The following is a 21,571-nucleotide window of genomic DNA, read 5'->3' on the forward strand; positions in this document are numbered from 1 at the left end:
TAAACAAAATTCAGACAGAGCATGCAATTTAATTTTTATTTCTAAAATGTGCAATCTATTTATATGCACTCTTCCTGAGACACCAGCTCTAACTGAGCATGTGCAAGACTTCACAATATATATTGATATGCACTCTTCCTGCCGCATCAGTTCCAACTGATCATGTGCAGGAGTTCACAATATATATATATATATGCACTCTTCCTGCCGCATCAGCCCCAAATGAGCATGTGCAAGACTTCACAATGTATATGTATATAGATTTTAGGCTCATAACTGCAACATGATATTGGGGGTGTGCAGAGAAAATGCTTGAAACTAACATTTGTCTGAAAAAATGTACTAAACTGAAATTCAGACATAGTGTTATTATGCATTTGTTGATGAAATGGGCATAAAGTGGGCATCAGACCCACCTCTTCCTCTCAAAGGTGGATTTTTAATACTACTTGGCCCTCGTTTCTCTTCAGATCTCTTTGAGTGCTGTCATTGGAAGTGGTCAGTGAATGAAGACTACTGTGTTACCTGAAAGTACGCATTCTCACATAACACATCATAGCAGATGTCCAAAGGGTTTGCTGGGCCTGTGTGCGACTCTCCTCTTTGGAAGACTTGCAGGTAGTGTGCAGCCACTGTCCAGAAGTGCAGCTCAGATTCATCACCATATAATCTGAGAAACAAAGACAACACAAAAAATGTAGAGAAGCCTAAAATTCTTCCTAAGGACACGGTGCAAACTATTATCTTATCACTAGTGTTCCCTCTAAGGCCAGTTTTGTAAGCGACCCAGCGGTGAAACAGTTAATAAGGGGAACACACCTTGCAGTTGGCATTGTGTAATGTTTGCTAATTGCTCCAATTACCGCTGGGCCGCTCACAAAACTGGCCTTAGAGGGAACCCTGCTTATTACATTTATCTTCTTTCTGATAACATGCGTTAGGTTTAGTCAAGTCAAAGATCTGGTACCTAGCTATAGAGAACAATACGTTGCGCTCAACAAAGCAGTGTTTAAAGTAAATTATCTACCATTATTGACCGATCTCAGTTGGAATTTTGGCCAGTGTCAAATATCTAATAAATAAAAAAACAAAGATAATTTGTTGCCTTTGACAACATTAATTTGACTATAACATGATACCAAAAACAAGGTGGAAGGAAAAAGGACTAAACATGTTCACTTCTGAAGTGTTAAAAGGGACAGTAGACACAGTGAAATTACAACAAGTTTCTGCAGTTTTCAAATAGATTAACATATCAGCAATCTGAATAGTATTAAATCATTTTAACAACTTGTTAGCAGCAATTGCTTATAAATGGTTAAATTCCATCCACCGATTTCCTTATGTGGGAGAGTTTAAAGATGACAGGGCTTGCCACTGTCATTCTTGTCAACAAAATATCAATGGTTTGGCATCAGTAGAAAAAAATAAGATAATAAACTGCAAATTAGGTATAAATATATAAAGGGTTATAAAAATGTGATGTCTGCCATGCTTACCTGATAAATTTATTTCTCTTGTGGTGTATCCAGTCCACGGGTTCATCTATTACTTGTGGGATATTCTCCTTCCCAACAGGAAGCTGCAAGAGGACACCCACAGCAGAGCTGTCTATATAGCTCCTCCCCTAACTGCCCCCCCCCAGTCATTCGACCGAAGACAAGCAAGAAAAAAAGGAGAAACTATAGGGTGCAGTGGTGACTGTAGTTTAAAAATAAAAAAACACCTGCCTTAAAATGACAGGGCGGGCCGTGGACTGGATACACCACAAGAGAAATAAATTTATCAGGTAAGCATAAATTTTGTTTTCTCTTGTAAAGGTGTATCCAGTCCACGGGTTCATCCATTACTTGTGGGATACCAATACCAAAGCTTTAGGACACGGATGAAGGGAGGGACAAGGCAGGAACTTAAACGGAAGACACCACTGCCTGTAAGACCTTTCTCACAAAAATAGCCTCTGAAGAAGCAAAAGTATCAAATTTATTGAATTTAGAAAAGGTATGAAGCGAAGACCAAGTCGCTGCCTTACAAATCTGTTCAACAGAGGCCTCATGTTTAAAAGCCCATGTGGAAGCTACTGCTCTAGTAGAATGAGCTGCAATTCTTTCAGGAGGCTGCTGGCCAGCAGTCTCATAAGCTAAGCGTATTATACTTCTTAGCCAAAAAGAAAGAGAAGTTGCCAAAGCCTTTTGGCCTCTCCTCTGTCCAGAGTAGACAACAAACAAAGCAGATGTTTGACAAAAATCCTTTGTAGCTTGTAAATAAAACTTTAAAGCATGAACCACATCAAGATTGTGTAATAGACGTTCCTTCTTTGAAGAAGGATTAGGACATAGAGAAGGAACAACAATCTCCTGATTGATATTCTTATTAGATACCACCTTAGGAAGAAACCCAGGTTTGGTACGTAACACTACCTTATCTGCATGGAAAATCAGATAAGGGGAATCACATTGTAAAGCAGATAACTCCGAAACTCTTCGAGCCGAGGAGATAGCTACTAAAAACAGAACTTTCCAAGATAAAAGCTAATATCTATGGAATGCAAAGGTTCAAACGGAACCCCTTGAAGAACTTTAAGAACTAAATTTAAACTCCATGGCGGAGCAACAGGTTTAAACACAGGCTTGATCCTAACTAAAGCCTGACAAAACGCCTGAACGTCTGGAACCTCAGCCAGACTTTTGTGCAAAAGAATAGACAGAGCAGAAATCTGTCCCTTTAAGGAACTAGCTGACAAACCCTTCTCCAATCCTTCTTGGAGAAAAGATAATATCCTAGGAATCCTGACCTTACTCCATGAGTAACCCTTGGATTCACACCAATGAGGATATTTACACCATATCTTATGATAGATTTTCCCGGTGACAGGCTTTCGAGCCTGAATTAGGGTATCAATGACCGATTCGGAAAAACCAAGAATCAAGCGTACAATCTCCAAGCAGTCAGACGTAGAGAAATTAGATTTGGATGTTTGAAGGGACCTTGAAGTAGAAGGTCCTGCCTTAGCGGCAGAGTCCATGGTGGAAAGGATGACATGTCCACCAGATCTGCATACCAAGTCCTGCGTGGCCACGTAGGGGCTATCAAGATCACCGAAGCTCTCTCCTGCTTGATCTTGGGAATCAGACGAGGGAGCAGAGGAAACGGTGGAAACACATAAGCCAGGCTGAAGGACCAGGGCGCTGCTAGAGCATCTATCAGCGCTGCCTTGGGATCCCTGGACCTGTAACAAGGAAGCTTGGTGTTCTGACGAGACGCCATGAGATCTAGTTCTGGTTTGCCCCAAAGTTGGATCAACTGGGCAAATACCTCCGGATGGAGCTCCCACTCCCCCGGATGAAAAGTCTGCCGACTTAGAAAATCCGCCTCCCAGTTCTCTACTCCTGGGATATGGATAGCTGAGAGATGGCAAGAGTGAACCTCTGCCCATAGAATTATCTTTGAAACCTCCAACATTGCCAGGGGGCTCCTTGTTCCCCCCTGATGGTTGATATAGGTCACAGTCGTGATGTTGTCCGACTGAAATCTGATGAACCTGACCGCAGCTAGCTGAGGCCAAGCCTGAAGAGCATTGAATATCGCTCTTAGTTCCAGAATGTTTATCGGAAGGAGGGCCTCCTCCTGAGTCCACGAACCCTGAGCCTTCAGGGCGTTCCAGACTGCACCCCAGCCCAGAAGGCTGGCATCTGTCGTTACTATAGTCCATTCTGGCCTGCGGAAACTCATTCCCTTGGACAGATGGACCCGAGATAGCCACCAGAGAAGAGAATCCCTGGTCTCTTGATCCAGATTTAGTAGAGGGGACAAATCTGTGTAATCCCCATTCCACTGATTGAGCATGTCAAAGTTGCAGTGGTCTGAGATGTAGGCGGGCAAACGGAACTATGTCCATTGCCGCTACCATTAATCTGGTTACCTCTATACACTGAGCCACTGACGGACGAGAAACGGAATAAAGAGCACAGCAGGAAGTTAGAAGTTTTGACAACCTGACCTCTGTCAGATAAATCTTCATTTCTACTGAATCTATCAGAGTTCCTAGGAAGGAAACTCTTGTGAGAGGTGAGAGAGAAGTCTTTCCTTCATTCAGGAATGCCAGAACAATGTCCGTATGGGACCTGGCGATTTGAAAAGTTGACGCCTGTATCAGGATGTCGTCTAGGTAAGGGGCTACTGCTATACCCCGCGGTCTTAGAACCGCCAGAAGGGACCCTAGAACCTTCATAAAGATTCTTGGTGCAGTGGCTAAACCGAAGGGAAGAGCCACAAACTGGTAATGCCTGTCTAGGAAGGCGAACCTGAGAAACTGATGATGATCCCTGTGTATCGGAATATGTAGATAAGCATCCTTTAAATCCACGGTAGTCATATATTGACCCTCCTTGATCATAGGTAGGATGGTTCGAATAGTCTCCATCTTGAAGGATGGGACCCTGAGAAATTTGTTTAGGATCTTGAGATCCAAGATTGGTCTGAAAGTTCCCTCTTTCTTGGGAACTATAAACAGATTTGAATAGAAGCCATGCCCCTGTTCCTCCTTTGGAACTGAGTGGATCACTCCCATAACTAGTAGGTCTTGAACGCAATGTAAGAATGCCTCTCTCTTTACCTGGACGTCTCTTGCCCAAGCCTGGGCGAAGAGAGAAAGTCTACCCCCCACTAGATCCGGTCCCGGATCGGGGGCTATTCCTTCATGCTGTCTTAGAGGCAGCAGCAGGCTTTTTGGCCTGTTTCCCCTTGTTCCAAGCCTGGTTAGGTCTCCAGACTGGCTTGGACTGGGCAAAATTTCCCTCTTGTTTTGTAGAAGAGGAAGATGAAGCTGCGCCACTCTTGAAGTTTCAAAAGGAACGAAAATTAGTCTGTTTGGTCCTTAACTTGTTGGACCTATCCTGGGGAAGGGCGTGGCCTTTTCCTCCAGTAATATCAGAAATGATCTCCTTCAGTCCAGGCCCAAATAGGGTCTGCCCTTTGAAGGGGATCTTGAGAAGTTTAGACTTTGAAGTGACATCAGCTGACCAGGATTTAAGCCATAGCGCCCTACGTGCCTGAATGGCAAAACCTGAATTTTTAGCCGTTAGCTTGGTTAAATGAAAAACGGCGTCAGAAATAAATGAATTGGCTAACTTAAGAGCTTTAAGCCTGTCAAGGATATCTCTACCTGTAAAGCCTCCTCCAGAGACTCTAACCAGAAAGCCGCTGCAGCAGTGACTGGGGCAATGCATGCAAGAGGCTGGAGAATAAAACCTTGTTGTATATAGATTTTCTTAAGGAAACCCTCTAATTTCTTATCCATATGATCTAGGAAAGCACAACTGTCCTCGACAGGAATAGTTGTATGCTTAGCTAGGGTAGAGACTGCTCCCTCCACCTTAGCGACCGTCTGCCACAAGTCCCGTGTAGCGGCATCTATAGGAAACATTTTCTTAAAAGCAGGAGGGGGAGAGAACGGCACACCTGGTCTATCCCATTCCTTAGTAATAATTTCTGAAAACCTCTTAGGGATTGGAAAAACATCAGTGTAAACAGACACTGCAAAGTATTTGTCCATTTTACACAATTTCTCTGGGACTACAATGGTTTCACAGTCATCCAGAGTCGCTAAAACCTCCCTGAGCAACACGCGGACGCGTTGAAGCTTAAATTTAAATGCTGTCATTTCAGAGTCAGACTGAAGTAACGCCTTCCCTGAATCAAAAATGTCACCCACAGATTGAAGCTCTCCTGCTTCGGCTTCTGTACATTGTGAGGGTACATCAGACATAGCTACTAAAGCGTCAGAGAGCTCTGTATTTGTTCTAGCCCCAGAGCTGTCTCGCTTTCCTTGTGAACCTGGCAGTTTGGACAATACCTCTGTGAGGGTATGATTCATAACTGCCGCCATGTCTTGTAAAGTAAACGCATTGGACGCGCTAGATGTACTTGGCGTCCCTTGAGCGGGATTTATAGGTTCTGACACGTGGGGAGAGCTAGATGGCATAACCTCCCTTTTGTCAATCTCAGAAACCTCAGGTGATAAATCTTTAAAACTTATAGAAAGGTCAGTGCATTTGGTACACATTCTAAGAGGGGGTTCCACAATGGCTTCTAAACATAATGAACAAGGAGTTTCCTCTATGTCAGACATGTTTAACAGACTAGTAATGAGACCAGCAAGCTTGGAAAACACTTTAATAAATGTGAAAAAAGCAATAATAAAAAACGGTACTGTGCCTTTAAGAGAAAAAAACTACTACATAAACTGCAAAACAGTGAAAAAAAGTAGTAAACTCTACGAAATTTTTACAGTGTGTATAAGGGACTAAAACAGCATTGCACCCACTTGCAAATGGATGATTAACCCCTAAGGCCCAAAAACGAATTAGAAAAACATTAAACCTGTTAACAAACAGTCAAACACACTGCCACAGCTCTGCTGTGGCTCCTACCTGCCCTTAAAAATGATTTTTGCAGGAACAAAACCCTCTATAGAGGTCCTATAAGCCAGAGGACTCCTTCAGGGAAGCTGGATGTCTCAGACTGAAAACGAAAATCGGCCCCACCCACCATGCACTCAAAGTCAGAGGGCCTTAAAAAAATACTCCTAGGAGTAATCTAACAAGCCATGTGGAAACTAGGCCCCAAATAAAGATTCATCACCCTCAGAGAAAAAAACGTTTTTATTTTTATAAATCATGCAAATTTTTTTGCACTAAGTAATATAAGAATTAATATGAATATTATCTCTTTTTGCAACCAGGCACTGTCAGCATTTTCTACACCTTATCATCTCTCTAGAAAAAAATATACTGAACATACCTCAAAGCAGGCAATCTGCAGACCGTCCCCCCAACTGAAGTTTTCCCATACTCTTCAGTTATGTTTGAGAACAGCAATGGACCTTAGTTACAAACCGCTAAGATCATCAAACCTCCAGGCAGATTCTTCTTCTAATTTCTGCCTGAGAGTAAAACAGTACAACGCCGGTACCGTTTAAAAATAACAAACTTTTGATTGAAGGTAAAAACTACACTAAGTCACCACATCTCTCTTGATACTTCCTTTCTTGTCGAGAGCTGCAAGAGAATGACTGAGGGTGGAAGTTAGGGGAGGAGCTATATAGACATCTCTGCTGTGGGTGTCCTCTTGCAGCTTCCTGTTGGGAAGGAGAATATCCCACAAGTAATGGATGAACCCGTGGACTGGATACACCTTTACAAGAGAAATCCATAATTTTCAGACTTAAATTACAGGAAAAGGGGGAAAAACATAATTTATGCTTACCTGATAAATTTATTTCTCTTGTAGTGTATCCAGTCCACGGATCATCCATTACTTATGGGATATTAACTCCTCCCCAACAGGAAGTGCAAGAGGATTCACCCAGCAGAGCTGCTATATAGCTCCTCCCCTAACTGCCATTACCAGTCATTCGACCGAAAACATGCAGAGAAAGGAAAACCATAGGGTACAGTGGTGACTGTAGTTTAATGGAAAAATTACCTGCCTTAAAGTGACAGGGCGGGCCGTGGACTGGATACACTACAAGAGAAATAAATTTATCAGGTAAGCATAAAACAGAATTTATGTTTACCTGATAAATTACTTTCTCCAACGGTGTGTCCGGTCCACGGCGTCATCCTTACTTGTGGGATATTCTCTTCCCCAACAGGAAATGGCAAAGAGCCCAGCAAAGCTGGTCACATGATCCCTCCTAGGCTCCGCCTACCCCAGTCATTCGACCGACGTTAAGGAGGAATATTTGCATAGGAGAAACCATATGATACCGTGGTGACTGTAGTTAAAGAAAATAAATTATCAGACCTGATTAAAAAAACCAGGGCGGGCCGTGGACCGGACACACCGTTGGAGAAAGTAATTTATCAGGTAAACATAAATTCTGTTTTCTCCAACATAGGTGTGTCCGGTCCACGGCGTCATCCTTACTTGTGGGAACCAATACCAAAGCTTTAGGACACGGATGAAGGGAGGGAGCAAATCAGGTCACCTAAATGGAAGGCACCACGGCTTGCAAAACCTTTCTCCCAAAAATAGCCTCAGAAGAAGCAAAAGTATCAAACTTGTAAAATTTGGTAAAAGTGTGCAGTGAAGACCAAGTCGCTGCCCTACATATCTGATCAACAGAAGCCTCGTTCTTGAAGGCCCATGTGGAAGCCACAGCTCTAGTGGAATGAGCTGTGATTCTTTCGGGAGGCTGCCTTCCGGCAGTCTCGTAAGCCAATCTGATGATGCTTTTAATCCAAAAAGAGAGAGAGGTAGAAGTTGCTTTTTGACCTCTCCTTTTACCGGAATAAACAACAAACAAGGAAGATGTTTGTCTAAAATCCTTTGTAGCATCTAAATAGAATTTTAGAGCGCGAACAACATCCAAGTTGTGCAACAAACGTTCCTTCTTCGAAACTGGTTTCGGACACAGAGAAGGTACGATAATCTCCTGGTTAATGTTTTTGTTAGAAACAACTTTTGGAAGAAAACCAGGTTTAGTACGTAAAACCACCTTATCTGCATGGAACACCAGATAAGGAGGAGAACACTGCAGAGCAGAAAGTTCCGAAACTCTTCTAGCAGAAGAAATTGCAACCAAAAACAAAACTTTCCAAGATAATAACTTAATATCAACGGAATGTAAGGGTTCAAACGGAACCCCCTGAAGAACTGAAAGAACTAAGTTGAGACTCCAAGGAGGAGTCAAAGGTTTGTAAACAGGCTTGATTCTAACCAGAGCCTGAACAAAGGCTTGAACATCTGGCACAGCTGCCAGCTTTTTGTGAAGTAACACAGACAAGGCAGAAATCTGTCCCTTCAGGGAACTTGCAGATAATCCTTTTTCCAATCCTTCTTGAAGGAAGGATAGAATCTTAGGAATCTTAACCTTGTCCCAAGGGAATCCTTTAGATTCACACCAACAGATATATTTTTTCCAAATTTTGTGGTAAATCTTTCTAGTTACAGGCTTTCTGGCCTGAACAAGAGTATCGATAACAGAATCTGAGAACCCTCGCTTCGATAAGATCAAGCGTTCAATCTCCAAGCAGTCAGCTGGAGTGAAACCAGATTCGGATGTTCGAACGGACCCTGAACAAGAAGGTCTCGTCTCAAAGGTAGCTTCCAAGGTGGAGCCGATGACATATTCACCAGATCTGCATACCAAGTCCTGCGTGGCCACGCAGGAGCGATCAAGATCACCGACGCCCTCTCCTGATTGATCCTGGCTACCAGCCTGGGGATGAGAGGAAACGGCGGGAACACATAAGCTAGTTTGAAAGTCCAAGGTGCTACTAGTGCATCCACTAGAGCCGCCTTGGGATCCCTGGATCTGGACCCGTAGCAAGGAACTTTGAAGTTCTGACGAGAGGCCATCAGATCCATGTCTGGAATGCCCCACAGCTGAGTGACTTGGGCAAAGATTTCCGGATGGAGTTCCCACTCCCCCGGATGCAATGTCTGACGACTCAGAAAATCCGCTTCCCAATTTTCCACTCCTGGGATGTGGATAGCAGACAGGTGGCAGGAGTGAGACTCCGCCCATAGAATGATTTTGGTCACTTCTTCCATCGCTAGGGAACTCCTTGTTCCCCCCTGATGGTTGATGTACGCAACAGTTGTCATGTTGTCTGATTGAAACCGTATGAACTTGGCCCTCGCTAGCTGAGGCCAAGCCTTGAGAGCATTGAATATCGCTCTCAGTTCCAGAATATTTATCGGTAGAAGAGATTCTTCCCGAGACCAAAGACCCTGAGCTTTCAGGGATCCCCAGACCGCGCCCCAGCCCATCAGACTGGCGTCGGTCGTGACAATGACCCACTCTGGTCTGCGGAATGTCATCCCTTGTGACAGGTTGTCCAGGGACAGCCACCAACGGAGTGAGTCTCTGGTCCTCTGATTTACTTGTATCTTCGGAGACAAGTCTGTATAGTCCCCATTCCACTGACTGAGCATGCACAGTTGTAATGGTCTTAGATGAATGCGCGCAAAAGGAACTATGTCCATTGCCGCTACCATCAAACCTATCACTTCCATGCACTGCGCTATGGAAGGAAGAGGAACGGAATGAAGTGTCCGACAAGAGTCTAGAAGTTTTGTTTTTCTGGCCTCTGTCAGAAAAATCCTCATTTCTAAGGAGTCTATTATTGTTCCCAAGAAGGGAACCCTTGTTGACGGAGATAGAGAACTCTTTTCCACGTTCACTTTCCATCCGTGAGATCTGAGAAAGGCCAGGACAATGTCCGTGTGAGCCTTTGCTTGAGGAAGGGACGACGCTTGAATCAGAATGTCGTCCAAGTAAGGTACTACAGCAATGCCCCTTGGTCTTAGCACAGCTAGAAGGGACCCTAGTACCTTTGTGAAAATCCTTGGAGCAGTGGCTAATCCGAAAGGAAGCGCCACGAACTGGTAATGCTTGTCCAGGAATGCGAACCTTAGGAACCGATGATGTTCCTTGTGGATAGGAATATGTAGATACGCATCCTTTAAATCCACCGTGGTCATGAATTGACCTTCCTGGATGGAAAGGAAGAATAGTTCGAATGGTTTCCATCTTGAACGATGGAACCTTGAGAAACTTGTTTAAGATCTTGAGATCTAAGATTGGTCTGAACGTTCCCTCTTTTTTGGGAACTATGAACAGATTGGAGTAGAACCCCATCCCTTGTTCTCCTAATGGAACAGGATGAATCACTCCCATTTTTAACAGGTCTTCTACACAATGTAAGAATGCCTGTCTTTTTATGTGGTCTGAAGACAACTGAGACCTGTGGAACCTCCCCCTTGGGGGAAGCCCTTTGAATTCCAGAAGATAACCTTGGGAGACTATTTCTAGCGCCCAAGGATCCAGAACATCTCTTGCCCAAGCCTGAGCGAAGAGAGAGAGTCTGCCCCCCACCAGATCCGGTCCCGGATCGGGGGCCAACATTTCATGCTGTCTTGGTAGCAGTGGCAGGTTTCTTGGCCTGCTTTCCCTTGTTCCCTTGTTCCAGCCTTGCATTGGTCTCCAAGCTGGCTTGGCTTGAGAAGTATTACCCTCTTGCTTAGAGGAAAAGGACGAAAATTAGGTTTATTTTTTGCCTTGAAAGGCCGATCCTGAGGAAGGGCGTGGCCCTTACCCCCAGTGATATCAGAGATAATCTCTTTCAAGTCAGGGCCAAACAGCGTTTTCCCCTTGAAAGGAATGTTAAGTAGCTTGTTCTTGGAAGACGCATCAGCTGACCAAGATTTCAACCAAAGCGCTCTGCGCGCCACAATAGCAAACCCAGAATTCTTAGCCGCTAACCTAGCCAATTGCAAAGTGGCGTCTAGGGTGAAAGAATTAGCCAATTTGAGAGCATTGATTCTGTCCATAATCTCCTCATAAGGAGGAGAATCACTATCGACCGCCTTTATCAGCTCATCGAACCAGAAACACGCGGCTGTAGCGACAGGGACAATGCATGAAATTGGTTGTAGAAGGTAACCCTGCTGAACAAACATCTTTTTAAGTAAACCTTCTAATTTTTTATCCATAGGATCTTTGAAAGCACAACTATCCTCTATGGGTATAGTGGTGCGTTTGTTTAAAGTGGAAACCGCTCCCTCGACCTTGGGGACTGTCTGCCATAAGTCCTTTCTGGGGTCGACCATAGGAAACAATTTTTTAAATATGGGGGGAGGGACGAAAGGAATACCGGGCCTTTCCCATTCTTTATTAACAATGTCCGCCACCCGCTTGGGTATAGGAAAAGCTTCTGGGAGCCCCGGGACCTCTAGGAACTTGTCCATTTTACATAGTTTCTCTGGGATGACCAACTTGTCACAATCATCCAGAGTGGATAATACCTCCTTAAGCAGAATGCGGAGATGTTCCAACTTAAATTTAAACGTAATCACATCAGGTTCAGCTTGTTGAGAAATGTTCCCTGAATCAGTAATTTCTCCCTCAGACAAAACCTCCCTGGCCCCATCAGACTGGTTTAGGGGCCCTTCAGAACCATTATTATCAGCGTCGTCATGCTCTTCAGTATCTAAAACAGAGCAGTCGCGCTTACGCTGATAAGTGTTCATTTTGGCTAAAATGTTTTTGACAGAATTATCCATTACAGCCGTTAATTGTTGCATAGTAAGGAGTATTGGCGCGCTAGATGTACTAGGGTCCTCCTGAGTGGGCAAGACTCGTGTAGACGAAGGAGGGAATGATGCAGTACCATGCTTACTCCCCTCACTTGAGGAATCATCTTGGGCATCATTGTCATTGTCACATAAATCACATTTATTTAAATGAATAGGAATTCTGGCTTCCCCACATTCAGAACACAGTCTATCTGGTAGTTCAGACATGTTAAACAGGCATAAACTTGATAACAAAGTACAAAAAACGTTTTAAAATAAAACCGTTACTGTCACTTTAAATTTTAAACTGAACACACTTTATTACTGCAATTGCGAAAAAATATGAAGGAATTGTTCAAAATTCACCAAATTTTCACCACAGTGTCTTAAAGCCTTAAAAGTATTGCACACCAAATTTGGAAGCTTTAACCCTTAAAATAACGGAACCGGAGCCGTTTTTAACTTTAACCCCTTTACAGTCCCTGGTATCTGCTTTGCTGAGACCCAACCAAGCCCAAAGGGGAATACGATACCAAATGACGCCTTCAGAAAGTCTTTTCTAAGTATCAGAGCTCCTCTCACATGCGACTGCATGTCATGCCTCTCAAAAACAAGTGCGCAACACCGGCGCGAAAATGAGGCTCTGCCTATGATTTGGGAAAGCCCCTAAAGAATAAGGTGTCTAAAACAGTGCCTGCCGATATTATTATATCAAAATACCCAGATTAAATGATTCCTCAAGGCTAAATATGTGTTAATAATGAATCGATTTAGCCCAGAAAAAGTCTACAGTCTTAATAAGCCCTTGTGAAGCCCTTATTTACGATCTTAATAAACATGGCTTACCGGATCCCATAGGGAAAATGACAGCTTCCAGCATTACATCGTCTTGTTAGAATGTGTCATACCTCAAGCAGCAAGAGACTGCTCACTGTTCCCCCAACTGAAGTTAATTGCTCTCAACAGTCCTGTGTGGAACAGCCATGGATTTTAGTGACGGTTGCTAAAATCATTTTCCTCATACAAACAGAAATCTTCATCTCTTTTCTGTTTCTGAGTAAATAGTACATACCAGCACTATTTTAAAATAAACTCTTGATTGAATAATAAAAACTACAGTTAAACACTAAAAAACTCTAAGCCATCTCCGTGGAGATGTTGCCTGTACAACGGCAAAGAGAATGACTGGGGTAGGCGGAGCCTAGGAGGGATCATGTGACCAGCTTTGCTGGGCTCTTTGCCATTTCCTGTTGGGGAAGAGAATATCCCACAAGTAAGGATGACGCCGTGGACCGGACACACCTATGTTGGAGAAATTATGTTTTCTCTTGTTAAGTGTATCCAGTCCACGGATCATCCATTACTTATGGGATACCAATACCAAAGCTAAAGTACACGGATGACGGGAGGGACAGGCAGGCTCTTTATACGGAAGGAACCACTGCCTGAAGAACCTTTCTCCCAAAAACAGCCTCCGAAGAAGCAAAAGTGTCAAATTTGTAAAATTTGGAAAAAGTATGAAGAGAAGACCAAGTTGCAGCCTTGCAAATCTGTTCAACAGAAGCCTCATTCTTAAAGGCCCAAGTGGAAGCCACAGCTCTAGTAGAATGTGCTGTAATTCTTTCAGGAGGCTGCTGTCCAGCAGTCTCATAGGCTAACCGTATTATGCTACGAAGCCAAAAGGAGAGAGAGGTAGCCGAAGCTTTTTGACCTCTCCTCTGACCAGAATAAACGACAAACAGGGAAGACGTTTGTCGAAAATCCTTAGTTGCCTGTAGATAAAATTTCAGGGCACGGACTACATCTAGATTGTGTAGCAGACGTTCCTTTTTCGAAGAAGAATTAGGACACAAAGATGTAACCACAATCTCTTGATTGATATTCCTGTTAGTGACCACCTTAGGTAGGAACCCAGGTTTAGTACGCAGAACTACCTTGTCTGAATGAAAAATCAGATAAGGAGAATCACAATGTAAGGCAGATAACTCAGAGACTCTTCGAGCCGAGGAAATCGCCATTAAAAACAGAACTTTCCAAGATAACAACTTGATATCAATGGAATGAAGGGGTTCAAACGGAACCCCCTGTAAAACATTAAGAACTAAGTTCAAACTCCATGGTGGAGCAACAGTTTTAAACACAGGCTTGATCCTAGCTAAAGCCTGACAAAAAGCTTGAACGTCCGGAACTTCTGACAGACGTTTGTGTAAAAGAATGGACAGAGCTGAAATCTGTCCCTTTAAGGAACTAGCGGATAAACCCTTTTCTAAACCTTCTTGTAGAAAAGACAATATCCTCGGAATCCTAACCTTACTCCATGAGTAACTCTTGGATTCGCACCAATATAAGTATTTGCGCCATATCTTATGGTAAATCTTTCTGGTAACAGGCTTCCTAGCCTGTATTAAGGTATCAATAACTGACTCAGAAAAACCACGTTTTGATAAAATCAAGCGTTCAATTTCCAAGCAGTCAGCTTCAGAGAAATTAGATTTTGATGTTTGAAGGGACCCTGGATCAGAAGGTCCTGTTTCAGAGGTAGCGACCAAGGTGGACAGGATGACATGTCCACTAGATCTGCATACCAAGTCCTGCGTGGCCATGCAGGCGTTATTAGAATCACTGATGCTCTCTCCTGTTTGATTCTGGCAATCAATCGAGGAAGCTTCGGGAAGGGTGGAAACACATAAGCCATCCCGAAGGTCCAAGGTGCTGTCAAAGCATCTATCAGAACCGCTCCCGAATCCCTGGATCTGGACCCGTAACGAGGAAGCTTGGCGTTCTGTCGAGACGCCATGAGATCTATCTCTGGTTTGCTCCAACGTCGAAATATTTGGGCAAAGACCTCCGGATGAAGTTCCCACTCCCCCGGATGAAAAGTCTGACGACTTAAGAAATCCGCCTCCCAGTTCTCCACTCCCGGGATGTGGATTGCTGACAGGTGGCAAGAGTGAGACTCTGCCCAGCGAATTATCTTTGATACTTCCATCATTGCTAGGGAGCTTCTTGTCCCTCCCTGATGGTTGATGTAAGCTACAGTCGTGATGTTGTCCGACTGAAACCTGATGAACCCCCGAGTTGTTAACTGGGGCCAAGCCAGAAGGGCATTGAGAACTGCTCTCAATTCCAGAATGTTTATTGGTAGGAGACTCTCCTCCTGATTCCATTGTCCCTGAGCCTTCAGAGAATTCCAGACAGCGCCCCAACCTAGTAGGCTGGCGTCTGTTGTTACAATTGTCCAGTCCGGCCTGCTGAATGGCATCCCCCTGGACAGATGTGGCCGAGAAAGCCACCATAGAAGAGAATTTCTGGTCTCTTGATCCAGATTCAGAGTAGGGGACAAGTCTGAGTAATCCCCATTCCACTGACTTAGCATGCACAATTGCAGCGGTCTGAGATGTAGACGTGCAAAGGGTACTATGTCCATTGCTGCTACCATTAAGCCGATCACCTCCATGCATTGAGCTACTGACGGGTGTTGAATGGAATGAAGGACACGGCATGCATTTTGAAGCTTTGTTAACCTGTCTTCTGTCAGGTAAATCTTCATTTCTACAGAATCTATAAGAGTCCCCAAGAAGGGAACTCTTGTGAGTGGAAAGAGAGAACTCTTCTTTTCGTTCACCTTCCATCCATGCGACCTTAGAAATGCCAGTACTAACTCTGTATGAGACTTGGCAGTTTGAAAGCTTGAAGCTTATATCAGAATGTCGTCTAGGTACGGAGCTACCGCAATTCTCGCGGTCTTAGTACCGCCAGAAGAGCACACAGAACCTTTGTGAAGATTCTCGGAGCCGTAGCCAATCCGAATGGAAGAGCTACAAACTGGTAATGCCTGTCTAGAAAGGCAAACCTTAGATACCAGTAATGATCTTTGTGAATCGGTATGTGAAGGTAAGCATCCTTTAAATCCACTGTGGTCATGTACTGACCCTTTTGGATCATGGGTAAAATTGTCCGAATAGTTTCCATTTTGAACGATGGAACTCTTAGGAATTTGTTTAGGATCTTTAAATCCAAGATTGGCCTGAAAGTTCCCTCTTTTTTGGGAACCACAAACAGATTTGAGTAAAACCCTTGTCCTTGTTCCGACCGCGGAACCGGATGGATCACTCCCATTAATAAAAGATCTTGTACGCAGCGTAGAAACGCCTCTTTCTTTATTTGGTTTGTTGACAACCTTGACAGATGAAATCTCCCTCTTGGGGGAGAGAATTTGAAGTCTAGAAGGTATCCCTGAGATATGATCTCTAACGCCCAGGGATCCTGGACATCTCTTGCCCAAGCCTGGGCGAAGAGAGAAAGTCTGCCCCCCACTAGATCCGTTCCCGGATCGGGGGCCCTCGATTCATGCTGTCTTAGGGGCAGCAGCAGGTTTCCTGGCCTGCTTGCCCTTGTTCCAGGACTGGTTAGGTCTCCAGCCTTGTCTGTAGCGAGCAACAGCTCCTTCCTGTTTTGGTGCAGAGGAAGTTGATGCTGCTCCTGCTTTGAAATTACGAAAGGAACGAAAATTAGACTGTCTAGCCTTAGGTTTGGCTCTGTCTTGAGGCAGGGCATGGCCTTTACCTCCTGTAATGTCAGCAATAATTTCTTTCAACCCGGGCCCGAATAAGGTCTGCCCTTTGAAAGGTATATTAAGCAATTTAGATTTAGAAGTAACGTCAGCTGACCAGGATTTTAGCCACAGTGCTCTGCGTGCCTGAATGGCGAATCCGGAATTCTTAGCCGTAAGTTTAGTTAAATGTACTACGGCATCTGAAATAAATGAGTTAGCTAACTTAAGGGCTTTAAGCTTGTGTGTAATCTCATCTAATGGAGCTGATTCAAGTGTCTCTTCCAGAGACTCAAACCAAAATGCTGCTGCAGCCGTGACAGGCGCAATGCATGCAAGAGGTTGCAATATAAAACCTTGTTGAACAAAAATTTTCTTAAGGTAACCCTCTAACTTTTTATCCATTGGATCTGAAAAGGCACAGCTATCCTCCACCGGGATAGTGGTACGCTTAGCTAAAGTAGAAACTGCTCCCTCCACCTTAGGGACCGTTTGCCATAAGTCCCGTGTGGTGGCGTCTATTGGAAACATCTTTCTAAATATCGGAGGGGGTGAGAACGGCACACCGGGTCTATCCCACTCCTTAGTAACAATTTCAGTAAGTCTCTTAGGTATAGGAAAAACGTCAGTACTCGCCGGTACCGCAAAATATTTATCCAACCTACACATTTTCTCTGGTATTGCAACTGTGTTACAATCATTCAGAGCCGCTAACACCTCCCCTAGTAATACACGGAGGTTTTCCAGCTTAAATTTAAAATTTGAAATATCTGAATCCAGTTTGTTTGGATCAGAACCGTCACCCGCAGAATGAAGCTCTCCGTCCTCATGTTCTGCAAATTGTGACGCAGTGTCTGACATGGCCCTAATATTATCAGCGCACTCTGTTCTCACCCCAGAGTGATCACGCTTACCTCTTAGTTCTGGTAATTTAGCCAAAACTTCAGTCATAACAGTAGCCATATCCTGTAATGTGATTTGTAATGGCCGCCCAGATGTACTCGGCGCTACAATATCACGCACCTCCCGAGCGGGAGATGCAGGTACTGACACGTGAGGCGAGTTAGTCGGCATAACTCTCCCCTCGTTGTTTGGTGAAATATGTTCAATTTGTACAGATTGACTTTTATTTAAAGTAGCATCAATACAGTTAGTACATAAATTTCTATTGGGCTCCACTTTGGCTTTAGCACATATAGCACAGATATCTTCCTCTGAATCAGACATGTTTAACACACTAGCAAATAAACTAGCAACTTGGAAATACTTTTCAAGTAATTTACTATAATATGAAAACGTACTGTGCCTATAAGAAGCACAGAAAAAGTTATGACAGTTGAAAATTAATAAACTGAAAAGTTATAGCATCAAATCTTTGTAAAAAACACAATTTTAGCAAAGGATTGCTCCCATTAGCAAAGGATAACTAACCCTGATAGCAGAAAAAAAAAAAAAAAAAAAATACAGAAATAAACGTTTTTTTTTTTTATCACAGTCAACTACAATCTCACAGCTCTGCTGTGAGTGATTACCTCCCTCAAAACAAGTTTTGAAGACCCCTGAGTTCTGTAGAGATGAACCGGATCATGCAGGGAAGACAATAAACTTCTGACTGAATTTTTTGATGCGTAGCAAAACCACCAAAAAAGGTCCCTCCCCCTCACACATAACAGTGAGAGAGATCAGTAAACTGTCATAAATTAAATAAAACGACTGCCAAGTGGAAAAAAATAGTGCCCAAAACATTTTTTCACCCAGTACCTCAGAAAATTAAACGATTTTACATGCCAGCAAAAAACGTTTAACATTAATAAATTGAGTGTTATTAAAAAGCCTGTTGCTAGTCCCTGCAAATTAGGCTAAAGTTTTATGCATACAGTATAATTCCAGTGAAGTGCCATTCCCCAGAATACTGAAGTGTAAAATATACATACATGACAGCCTGATACCAGTTGCTGCTACTGCATTTAAGGCTGAGTTTACAATATATCGGTATGGCAGAATTTTCTCATCAATTCCATTGTCAGAAAATAATAAGCTGCTACATACCTCTTTGCAGATTAATCTGCCCGCTGTCCCCTGATCTGAAGTTTACCTCTCCTCAGATGGCCGAGAAACAGCAATATGATCTTAACTACTCCGGCTAAAATCATAGAAAAACTCAGGTAGATTCTTCTTCAAATTCTACCAGAGAAGGAATAACACACTCCGGTGCTATTATAAAATAACAAACTTTTGATTGAAGGTATGAAACTAAGTATAATCACCACAGTCCTCTCACACATCCTATCTATTCGTTGGGTGCAAGAGAATGACTGGTAATGGCAGTTAGGGGAGGAGCTATATAGCAGCTCTGCTGGGTGAATCCTCTTGCACTTCCTGTTGGGGAGGAGTTAATATCCCATAAGTAATGGATGATCCGTGGACTGGATACACTTAACAAGAGAAAGAGGAAGTATATTGCAAAGTTGTTTAATATGTATGATTAAGCACTTTAAATTACAATCTCAACATGTATATTATCTCTTTACTTGTATAACACATCATAGAGAAGATCCATCGTTTACCTCGCAACAAGAAGACACCTCTGCAGAAGCGTGAAATGTGGATCCAGTAGCAGGTCCTTCGCATCACTAGAAAGCAGAATATAACCATAGTTTCTGTTTACTCCATAATGAATACAGGGACATTTAGCTTAAGAAAAAGACACACAGTGAAAGCTTTAGACCCACTGAAGAAAAAACAATAAAGGCCACACAGCATATGTTTATAGAAACAAGTTGCTACGGGATAACTGGATGAGAATCTAGTTACATATCAGGATCTTTTATTTTACTCTCCGGATAACACAAACTCATACTGAAAGCTAAAGCCAAGAAGAGCAGGCAGTGTCAAGATCACATAAGAACTCTGTCTCGCACTAATCTGGAGAATACGATAAAGACTAATCAGCGCCATCTGATGTAGCAAAGTCACTGGGTGAGATTTTACTAAAGAGCCTGAGACTCACTTGGACAGAGCGTTGATCTGTTGCTGGATAAGGAACTTCATGTCCTCGTGCTCTGGGTAGTCTCTGCAAGTAAAATAGAAGTGTTAAACCAGGGTTATCCTGAGAGGACCAGAATTATAACAGAATAAATGTGAGCTCTCTATCGCCTCTAAGTAAAACGCCAGCTAACACGGGGTAGGGACCATTACTGGTCTGGGTAGCAGAGTAACCTATTTCTTATCTTGTCTGGCTGTGAACGGAAGCTATAAATTCCATATTGTGAACTTAAAAACAATGTAGGGTGACAACACAGAAACAATTATGTTTTATTATAGATGTAATACAGGATATAGAAAAAAATAAAGTCTAGAGTAGTTGTTCCTAATTAAACAACTTACACAGATGATATATCCATAGAACATTTGTCAGCCCATGGCTGGTGCAGCAGGAAAGCTTTGAGAACAAAAGATGCCTTTGGAAGCAGCAGATAAGGACACCAGACCGGATCTAACGTGGTAAAGGAGAATATCACATTCAGGTTACACTTACAACAGTAGCTTTACTCCACATCACAACATATTAATGTCACACTATCATCTATTACTACAGTCTGACCTAGGAATGATGTTCTGTAGAACACGTCAGATCTGCTAACATTTAAATCAACACTGTAATTAATGTTTATTCTTTCATATAAAAGTGGGTATTTCAAAACGTATTCTATTTATACTGTATTATATTTGCTAAAGGAAACAAGCACCTCAATAAAGGCCAAATTAGTACCCAGCACAGACTTTTTTTTCTTAAACACTTTGTATTAAAAGTGTCTTGAAAAAGAATGCAGAGGTGGCATATGACCAGTGTACCTTTAACTTGAGGTAGACTCCTCATGTTCGATATCACGGACATGTTCCAAAGTTCGGGCAATAGCAGGAACTACATAACCAATACTTCTGTATTAGTTTAAATTTTGCTTCTTGTATAATGGGCTATATAAAGGGGCATTAAACCCCAAATTTTATTTCCAGCATATATAAAAGTATCCCCATTTAGTTTTAGTATCAAATTTACATCGTTCTCATATTATCTTTTGTTGCAGCCAGTAAGCTCAGGAGTATGCAAAATGTTTGGAGCACTTTATGCAAGAATGCTTTTAAAAATGTTATACATTGTACAGACACATTGTTGCCAAACTACTGCCATATAGAGCTCCAGAAATGTGCATACCCCTGAGCCTACCTACCTGCTTTTCAACAAAGAATACCAAGACCACTAAGTAAATTTGTAAGGAACTGTAAATGTTGGGTTTCATGTCCCTTGCACATACCGTACCTGTACAAAGTATGTTACATATGATGTGTAGAGTTTTCTATACAGTGATGCAACAAGAATTCCAAACTCTGCTAAACCAATAGATCAGGACAAGCGAGACCTAACGCACTGAGCATGTGTCACTGTATGTATATTACTTTTTAAAATCTCCAATACTCACAACCCTGAAATAGGTTTATTTCTAATTACCAATTAGCTCCTGTTCATCAATCCTGATGGAAGATAATTTCATAGACATCTCCAGCACACGGACACAGCCGTCATCTGACGCCAGGATGACCTTGTCAGAGGAACACCAATCAACGTCCAGAACGCGGTAATTCACATTCCTCCCTGTACGTAAGCTGCTCACCATCTGAATCTGAAACAAATAAAATTAACAAGAAATTAGGAGAATAATAACCCCCCAACATATATAAATATGGTGTGAGATAATAATAATAATAATTTAGAATGTGCTCAAGTTAGTCAACATAGATCCATGGACAATATTTCATAATTCACTTTTATAAGAAAATAGCTGTGTTGTTAATGCTCTACTGTGTAAAATAACATCTGTTAGTTTAGTTTTTTTAAATTCGGGATTGAAACTTTATTAATTTAGTACACACTAT

The 21,571-nt window shown here is 42.7% G+C and overlaps 1 protein-coding gene across 1 annotated transcript in view; it reads right to left on the reverse strand.

The window, feature by feature from the left end:
• The window catches only part of WDR11 (WD repeat domain 11), a 163,372-nt gene that overhangs the window by 15,570 nt on the left and 126,231 nt on the right, over positions 1-21,571 (reverse strand). The window contains exons 19-23 of the mRNA XM_053692652.1: positions 21,147-21,318; positions 20,024-20,132; positions 19,647-19,709; positions 19,204-19,269; positions 526-670 (exon numbers count right to left, since the gene is read on the reverse strand). Coding sequence (XP_053548627.1) covers positions 526-670; positions 19,204-19,269; positions 19,647-19,709; positions 20,024-20,132; positions 21,147-21,318 — 555 coding nt within the window. The remainder of the gene's footprint in view (positions 1-525; positions 671-19,203; positions 19,270-19,646; positions 19,710-20,023; positions 20,133-21,146; positions 21,319-21,571) is intronic.

Source organism: Bombina bombina, chromosome 9, assembly GCF_027579735.1.
Source record: "Bombina bombina isolate aBomBom1 chromosome 9, aBomBom1.pri, whole genome shotgun sequence".
Taxonomy (NCBI): Eukaryota; Metazoa; Chordata; class Amphibia; order Anura; family Bombinatoridae; genus Bombina; species Bombina bombina.